The following is an 8,837-nucleotide window of genomic DNA, read 5'->3' as shown; positions in this document are numbered from 1 at the left end:
TAGACTATCTTTAAATTAAAAATTACCTTGTGTTCAAGTTTAAAAAAATATGGCTAAATAGACCTTGAAAATAAATAAACTAGGACAAATGAAATTAATTATTGGGACATAAAAATATTATATAAATTCTGGTTAAGTGAAGCCGATGTTCTGATATAGATATACCATACTCATTGTTTAGTCTCGAGACTTTCCTCTCTTTCACCTCTTTTTCTTCTTCTCTTCTCTTTTATGCACCTTACTGTCGTCACGATCTCACCTTCTCGTTCCAAACAAATTTTTTCCCCTGCTAGCTTAGAAAGTGAAAGAAACTGGAGGTAGGAAGACGAGGCTTTTGTGTCTCATCTATGGTGGCGTCCCCCCGAAGTGGAATCTAGGGCGCGGCGGAAAGAAGGGGAAGTGAAAGGCGGAGGACTTTTGAGTTTTATTGGCCGAGAGGCTAGGGCACGGTGTGATTTGGTTCGATCTCGGTGTGGAAGCTCGGGGAATCAACTTATTGCGTAGTGGTTTTGTGGTTGTGGGATTTTGGAAACCTTAGATTTGGGTCAGGGTTGTGTGGTTGGCTGATTAAGCTAGGGGCGGGGCTGCCCTTGCGATTGACTGGGTTTTCATGCTGTCAAAACCACTGCCTTGGGATCGGAAGGACTTCTTCAAGGAGAGGAGAGGAAGCACGAGAGGTCGGAGTCTTTAAGTTTGCTGCAAGATAGAGGACTCACATCAGGGTTCTTGGGAGTTTGCTCGCCGGAATCGGCAGACTTGCGCCGTCCTACAGGTGAGTTGAATCCCACCGGGTTCTTGATGATGTCGGTTTTGCTTTAAACCAAGAAAAATAGTCGGGTTCTTGGAAAATTTGGTCTCCGAGCCCTTTTGTTTTTTATGATTTGTTCCTTTTTGGTTTTTAATTTTGAATTTATTCTCTCACGGAAGAAGCACGAGAGGTCTGAGTCTTTAGGTTAGCTGCAAGATAGAGGGACTCGCATCAGGTTCTTGGGAGTTTGCTCGCCGGGATCGGTAGACTTTCGCCCCCTACAGGTGAGTTATGAATCCGGGTTCTTGATGATTGTGATGAAATTCGTAGGTTTTGGTTTAAACCAAGAATAATAATAAGGTTCTTAGAAAATTGGATCCGAGTCCTTTTGTTTTTATTTTTTATGATTTGTTCTTTTTTGGTTTTTAATTTTTAATTTTTAATTTATTCTCTCCACGGGTCTGATTCTTTGTTTTGGGGAATTAGTTTTTGAGATGATTCTTTCATGGTTATTGTAGATCTGTTTTTTTTAGTCCATTCGTTTGTTAATGTGCTGTTTAGTTGTGCAGAAATTGTAATTAAAAAAACAGATAGTTTTTTAATCTTTTTAAGTCAAATAAAACTACCTGTAAGAAAGTTCTGGGTTTTGAATTTTTGAAGTTTCATCGTGTTCTTTGGTATTTTGATTTACCATGAACTTTTTTTACCTATCAAAAAAAAAAAAAAAGGCTGGGCTAGAAATTCATAGTCATCAACTTGCTCAAATCCATGATAGAAAACCCTATCAAAGCTAAGGTAAAAATCCTCTCCCTTCTCATCCTACCATTCATCAATTCAATTATTATAATGATTTTTTTCATGAATAAATGAACAGAAACAGATAAGTAGCAATTTTTAGTGAAAGATAACCTTGAAAATGGAAGTTTCTGAATCTAGGCTTTGGACAAAAACTGTATCACCATGATCTCTTCTCTCTTTTGAACTTAAAGGTCTAAATCATGCATAGACTGTTATGTGCGACATATTTTTATGGTGCCAAAAACCTTTATCTTCCAAGAATTAGTGCATAACTATCATGAAATTCAGCCAAATAGAGTATGACTTAATCCACCTGAAAATTCTAGAACTAGAGCTTTGTTTTGTCATTGAGGCATTTTCTAATTCATTATTGAAAATTTTACATTATTATTTATTAGTACAGTATCAACTATCACACAAACTTGTATTTGTCACTTAGAAGGTTTGAAACCTCTAATTGGTGATACACTCCTTGTTGCAGGGACACTTTTCTTTGCCATGAGCAATGTTGGTGAGGTGGGTAAATATCAATACACTTGAATATGATTGTCACATCATTTAGGGGCTTTTGACTCTGGAAGATTTCTGATTAATGTCAATAAATTTTTTCTTTTTCTTTTGAAACAATATGCCCCTTGAAGACTTGCTTTGAATAAATAAGATTTTAACTTGTTTAGCATTGTCTGTTGTTGTCTTATTATATTAGAGAGAAAAAAAAATTACACCTTGATTCCCTTATTCTCCTTTTCAATTCTATCTAGTCAACAACCTAAACAATTTATCATCTTTGAAAACTTGAAGACCTTCTACTTCTAGCTTTATCTTGCAGAAGGATAATGATTCCTGATCTATCTGAATGAGGTTTAACACCAAGAACCAGATTAGGCCTTGGACAACTCAGATGGAAATTAAATCTTGTCTGCATCACTGCTCCATCTCCAAATTGACTTGAGCTTTTCTTATTTACTGACATTCTATTTTTGTACAGATTTATATACACTGGATCTGTAGAAATTATATTGGATATTGCACAAGATCTCCTCATAGCTACTGATCAGTATCTCTTGCAGGGATAAAGCGTCCCTGTGAGTGTACCATTGCCCATGTGAGTTAAGGAACTCGATTTTTTGGATATGAATTCCTTTACTGCTTTGAATCAGATTGTGGACACCTGGTGACTCTTTTATTTTTATTTTCAAGGATATATCACTGGAAAATGTTTCAAGAATGCATGAGCTTTCAGAAGCCTTCCATGCTATTTCCTTAAGACACACATGCCTCTTGTCTATCTTGGAGCAGTTTAGTAAACTGAGTTCTAGGGCCGGGTATGTGATGCTCTCTCTCTCTCTATATATCTATTTATAACTGCCATTTCTACTAATAGCTTACTAAGGAAGAAGTTGGAAATACTTTTGGAGTTGTGGGAAGTCTCAATGGAGGCAATTGCCTAGAAGCCTAAATATTTGTCTTACAAAAATCTTTAGCTAGCTTTTGATATATGAATTAATATAATTCAATACAAATGATTCACATGTGTACTATTCCCCACTCTAAATGAATACCCAACTAACTGAAGCAAAAGGAGGATAGCGCAATGCAAGAAAAAAAAACTATTTTTAAGTTCATTGGTCATTTTAGCTCAACATTGGTCTATCACTGGTAGAAACATGCCTCCGAAAATCATGATTTTCCATTGTTAAAAAAAGCCTAACCCACATAATTCGAGGCTATAATACAACTGACATTTGATTCTTGATCTCTAGCTAAATATATTGTACAAAAAGTGGTAGAAAATAAGGCTGCAGGTTATACATGCTTCATCATGTACTAGAAAATAAGGCACTAGTAACATATTGATACACTCTGCTCAATTTCTTTTTGTTTTTTTAAAATAGATACTTCTATTTTTATTTTTATTGTTATCATGAAATGTAGGTTATTTACTTTTTAACTTTGGGTATAAATATACAAAAGGAAATCTATAAGTTGTACCTAATCTTACAGAACTGTAATTTAACTAATACATCATTATTGGGATTGTCTTAATTTTCTGTTTTTTTTCCTTTCTCTGTTTGAGAACAAGGCTAAAGGTCATTCTGTCCATGATCTTGCTGAGATAGTTGCCCACCTATCTTCATACTTGAAGCATGCTTGACCTAAGTCACATGGAAAAAAATCAGGACAATAAACCTGGATTCTAACACTTCCTCAGTCCAATAAAAAATGAGAGCTTCTCTAATTGGCTCTATCATGTTACTCTACATGCCAATAAAGTTTCTGCTTTCCCTTTTGATTAGTTACAGAAAATAATAATAATAATAATAATAATAATAATAATAATAATAAAATTAATTGTAGGGATGGTTCTATCATTGAATCTTTCTGGTTCCAGCTAAACACGTACCACAACTACCATGGATTTAGAAAACCATTAGGATTGGAGAGGTGGCAGAGCTGCCTCCTTCAACATTATTCCCAGCAGCATTGGTGCTGCAAAGGTATTAAAAGGACCTGTATCCATGGATTCAAAACCAATCTTTTGGGTTGTCATGAGCCACATTCAGTTGATGCACTGCAGCCGAATCTATGATTCTGTCTTCTCTAGTTGATTTTCTTTGCTGGGAAAGGCAAAGGAATTATTCTGCAAATACCACATTCTAATAGAATGGATGTAGAGCATATGGAAGGGTGGGATTTAATTATATTGTTGATCAAAATATAAATGTCTTTCTTCTTATAAAGATTAATATTTTTTTCCAACAACCAAGGGTGTTTTATTTTTCTTTTTTCCTTAATTCATATCAATCCCAGTTGAAAGGCACGATGAGTACAGAAGAAACTCAAATTTTATAAAGGAATTCATTTTCCTTGGTGGATGTTTTCCTTCATTCATTAGAGTAACAATGGCCATACTGTTGCATCAAGACACTGGTAAAAGCTAATACAATGATTTGGAATTAATCATCTTTCTTCCACTTTCTGAAAAAATTAATCTAAGAGAGTTGTGTAAATGCAGTGTGGAGCATCTGGAAAACATAAGAATACATTATCACCAGACACTCAAACGTTGGAGGAAAAATTTCTTGGACAATGAGAGGTAAGAAGCATAAACTCTGCACCAAAAGATGTATTATGTGCAGCAACTAGTTGAATCAAGAAGCCTTCCTCTTCCAGTAAACAGGTTTTTTGGGATATATATTTCCAAAATGAAATATTTGATTAAAAGGATTTTGAGCACATGCCCTTGGAAGAAGACAAATCAAAACCTAGCATCAGACATTATTTTCAAGTTATTTCATATTTATAGCTTGTTGGGTATTATAAATGAAAATGGTTTTGCCAGAAACATTTTTGTTTCCAAAAAGGGAAATGTTGGAGCAGTTGAAACTAATTCTGGGGGCAACTTTTGTGTGTTGCGCAGAAAAATTATAGAGCTTGGAGTTTACTTTATATATAAATTTTATGTTTTTCAGTTTTTGCATGTCAGATGAGAATGGATCTGATTTAATTATTTTTTAGGAGGGTTGTTTCCATTCTATGAGCTTCCTATGTACATTTTATATATCCTTAATATGGCGGGGTGTGATTATTTTATTGATCAAAGAGAGACAGTAGGTGTGCACATATTAAGGTATACGTAAACTTTATCAAGTTGATGCTGTTGATTTTCTCTACTTCTTTCCAGAAACTAATACCAAATTATAGAAAGAGTTGGAAAATCATGGTTGGGATAGCGGACACTAAAGCCAAGGAACTTGGATGTAGGCCTTTTGTTGAAATGGAATGAACTTACTTGTTATTTATTATTTGTTGTTTGTAGAAACATCTGTTGTAGCATGCACAGTGTGTAATTACTTGAGCTTAGATGAACCTCAAATTGCTGGGTAGAGAGACCCATCTCTTTTAATGGATGACCGACCTGATCTGAACAGGTTAGGGATGACTAAGACCATTCCTCCTTTATGTCCTCTTAACTCCCTAACATTTGAACTGGGTGTGAGGGGAGGGATTCACCGACAATTTAAGACCTCTCTGCAATGAGAAACCCATTGAACAGCTATAGTTTTATTGTGAAGATACTGAATGGAAGAACCTCGGGAGATGAGAAATTTCCATAATCAACATATAATCTAGTAACTTCACAATAGTTTCATTAGAAGTTATGTTTTATGCCTAGAATTTGTTTCATTCCTACAACATCAGACCTGCCAGTGGATATTTAGAGGCTTTTCTCCACTTAATTGTCTTTTGATTTGTGAATATGTGCAGTGTTTTGAAGCATAAGGATGTATAATGAATTCCTTAACCTTCAATTTGTGTTCAAAATATTAGGGCTAGTAGCTTTACTATCCAACTACCATCCAAGATATTCAAATTGCTGGTCAATGTTAATTATTTATCTCTGGTTTTTCATTTTAGTGTACATAGAGAATTTAACAGGTTTCTTGGCAACTATTTGTCTGATTTGCAATATTGCTGAAATGCAGATAATTATTTGTTGCTGAAGGAAACTTTTGGTGCTTTCCCAGTTTTACAAGAGCAGATACTTATTTGTTGTAGGAAATTTTGGCTCTTTCTTGTTTTAGCAGAAAATGCAAGTTTCTCAATCTTGGTTATGTAGTTCTCTGAGATTTCTAGTATTTTTTATTTGATTGGAGTTTCTTTATTTATTTAAAGAAGTGTTAGAAGCTTTTTTTATATTGTTTTCCATTCAAGTTCAAAGTTAGATGGAATCATTGAGTTTTTTTTTTTTAAATGTTTTCAGATACAAATCAAAATTCTTAGGGTTCGAAGGGGATTTGCTGGTCCAGTTGGGGCTGGCTTCTTTAATTTCATCACGGCTCTAAGGAAAGAAATCCGTATCATAGTAAGAAGGGGCAAAGAAGATGCACAAGCTTTTCCTAAGTTCTTGATTGCGTCCCCTTCATTTCACGGTGGTCGAGGTGCCCTTCCTTCTGCTGGTGGTCATCCAGCTGACTTGACTTTCCTTGCTGGTGGCAGGCACTGAGTTTGCGTTTTGGATTGATTTCTTTTGGTTTATTGTTGTTTTACGAGAATTTTCTACTTAAGCATGGTAGTCAAGCAGCTCAAAGATGATAATTTTCTGTTGAAGTGTGCTACACCTGATCAGGCTAAATGTCCTCAGTTCTCTTTTGGAAGTTAGTATCAGTTAAATTTATGCTCTAGCTTGTTTTTAATTTTGTTGTTAATCAGTGAAACTACTTGCTGCTTGATGTTTCTTGATTGCTATGGTTTATTTACCAGAATTGGAGAGTTTTACAAGTTTCATTTACTTTACCTTGTTGTATCTGTAAAAATGTTTGCTTGAGCATACAATGGTTCAAGCTTGTATGTTGAACGTAGCCTTTTGAACTAGACACTTACTGGGTTGCTAAACATTTATCCAAAAAAAAAAAAAAAAACATAATATGTTGCTAAAATTCTTATGCATTATTTACAACCATCAAAAAGAGAAAAACCTTAAGCATTATTTATGCTTATTAGATGGTACTTTTTCTTTTGCTTTCAAACTTAAATTATAGTCCAGTACCTGGATGAAAAGGGATTTACCTGACAAACACACATGATTCCTTTTAGAATTATGAGTGTGCAAAGTTGTTGGTATCCAGGTCTTGATTGCTTTTCAGAATCCTGGTCCTGATAAATCTCTTATAGATTATATATTCCGTTATCGTTTCCTATCAAAAAAAAAATAAATCTCTTATAGATTCTAATGGAGTCAAGAAAAAATTGGTAAAATTGGGGTTGATCCTAAATTTTAGGACAGCCTGTGCTAGTCAACCAAAAATTTTGATTTTAACAATCTTTTGGAAAACATGTTCATTCTTTGGTTGAAGTCTGCTGGAAATTTCAGTTCATTCTTTGGTTCTTTTAAGTTTTAGAAAAACTACCTTCATTTTTCCCCTGAAATTTTTAATGTTCCTCAGGTATTCAAATTCCTCTTTACTGCTTTGCTAGCCAGTCTCTTGATGATAGTGGTCCCTTTTGAAGGTTTTCATGCATCCCAGATGATGAACCAAGTACATTGGAGTCTCTTCTTCTTGCTCAAGTATTGGACTAGTGTGAGTTTTTTTACTTCTTTAACTCTGGCCCCAGTTTTTCTATGATATTTTTGTGTTGCTTTACAGTGGGAAGACAGAATGTGGAAAGGCATTTACAGATATGATGTGACAACATCAGAAATTAAGGTTGTTATTTGTTACTTAGCTTCCTACTTCTTGTAACGAACTCTGGTGTGTTTTCTTAATTTTCCTACTGATCACCCAAAAAACTCAAGGTCTGAAACACTTTAAGCAGATCATTGGTGGAAGGAGAAAGTTTCTTGCTCAGTTGAATGAAGAATGGAATATGGATCATTTATCAGACCCTGATGAGAATGAAGTCTGCTGGCGAGGGGATTCTTTCATATTTAACTGGGTAAAACATCATGAGTAGTTGCTCTTCTGTGTTGCAAGTGGTGAAAAGGCAATCCCTGAGTTGATTCCTACAGCTCCTGTGCCTAATGCTTCCATATTAGTACTTAGTAATGTAAGCTGAAAAAGTTTTATTTAAATTTATGTTTTTTTAATCATAGGTGGTAATTATTGTTTGTATTGGAATATCACGACGCATGCTGGACATGTTTGATAGTTTTCCTGTTACAATCATTTTAAGATTTTTAAGCTATTAAACTGTTTTCTCCAAATTTGTAATTTCCTAATTTTCTGGATATTCCATCATAAACATTGATTACCATCTATGATGCAAAGTTTGTTGAACTGCTCATTCATACATATTTGGCATGCATAATTATTTTCAAGGATAACAAGAGATTGATGCTTTTTCTGAAATACAAGGTGACCCCTGTTGAATATGGTCATGTCTTCCTGGTTCCTCATGGCTTTACCAGCATCTCCCAGTTTATGGATGCAAGATCTTTAGAAATGGTGACCAGGGTTGCTATGGAAGTAAATAATCGTTCTTTCCGAGTGTTCTATGACTGCTCTATGCCTAGTGCTTCTCTATATTTCCAGGTACCAACCCGCTAATCTTAATGCCTTCCCCACTTTGTTCTAGACATATATTGATAGCAATCCGTATTTAATGTTGGAACTTGCTAGATTACTATAGAAAAACATAAATCTTATTGTTTTATTTGTTGTGGAGATATGAGGAAGGATAGGTTTGTTAAGTTGGGCAAACCTCTTACACTGATTGTCTAAATGAACTTGAGGTTTGAAATGGATGGCCATAATATATTCAGCTGATCCCTTATTCGCTTCAATGAATC

General features: G+C 34.8%; 1 protein-coding gene and 1 long non-coding RNA gene across 10 annotated transcripts; both read left to right on the top strand.

Moving 5' to 3' along the window:
• The first annotated feature begins 204 nt into the window (after positions 1-204).
• Positions 205-1,122, top strand: LOC117910042. The gene is made up of 2 exons (XR_004650536.1): positions 205-772; positions 928-1,122. It is a non-coding gene; the product is annotated as an uncharacterized LOC117910042 (long non-coding RNA).
• An 874-nt stretch (positions 1,123-1,996) lies between these two features.
• LOC117910039 lies at positions 1,997-8,824 on the top strand. 9 transcript variants are annotated; one of them, XR_004650533.1, is made up of 10 exons: positions 1,997-2,062; positions 2,617-2,651; positions 2,747-2,871; positions 4,358-4,477; positions 4,563-4,643; positions 6,312-6,705; positions 7,495-7,616; positions 7,696-7,755; positions 7,865-8,095; positions 8,404-8,640. XR_004650533.1 is itself a non-coding variant. In XM_034824091.1 (5 exons), exons 1-5 carry the CDS (start codon positions 2,403-2,405, stop codon positions 6,035-6,037), a joined length of 306 nt encoding a protein of 101 aa, XP_034679982.1. In that variant the 5' UTR covers positions 2,116-2,402; the 3' UTR covers positions 6,038-6,134. The 9 variants fall into 9 exon arrangements, 2 of the variants coding, with proteins under 2 accessions (XP_034679982.1, XP_034679981.1); XR_004650530.1 differs by having other exon boundaries at positions 1,998-2,062; positions 2,535-2,651; positions 8,404-8,642; XR_004650531.1 differs by lacking the exon at positions 1,997-2,062 and adding an exon at positions 2,322-2,463 and having other exon boundaries at positions 2,535-2,651; positions 8,404-8,642.
• The last annotated feature ends 13 nt before the right edge of the window (positions 8,825-8,837 follow it).

This window comes from Vitis riparia, unplaced genomic scaffold (genome assembly GCF_004353265.1).
Source record: "Vitis riparia cultivar Riparia Gloire de Montpellier isolate 1030 unplaced genomic scaffold, EGFV_Vit.rip_1.0 scaffold548_pilon_pilon, whole genome shotgun sequence".
NCBI classification, from domain to species: Eukaryota; Viridiplantae; Streptophyta; class Magnoliopsida; order Vitales; family Vitaceae; genus Vitis; species Vitis riparia.
The sequence above is the reverse complement of the archived record's forward strand: the minus strand, read 5'-3'. Positions and strand labels throughout refer to the sequence as shown.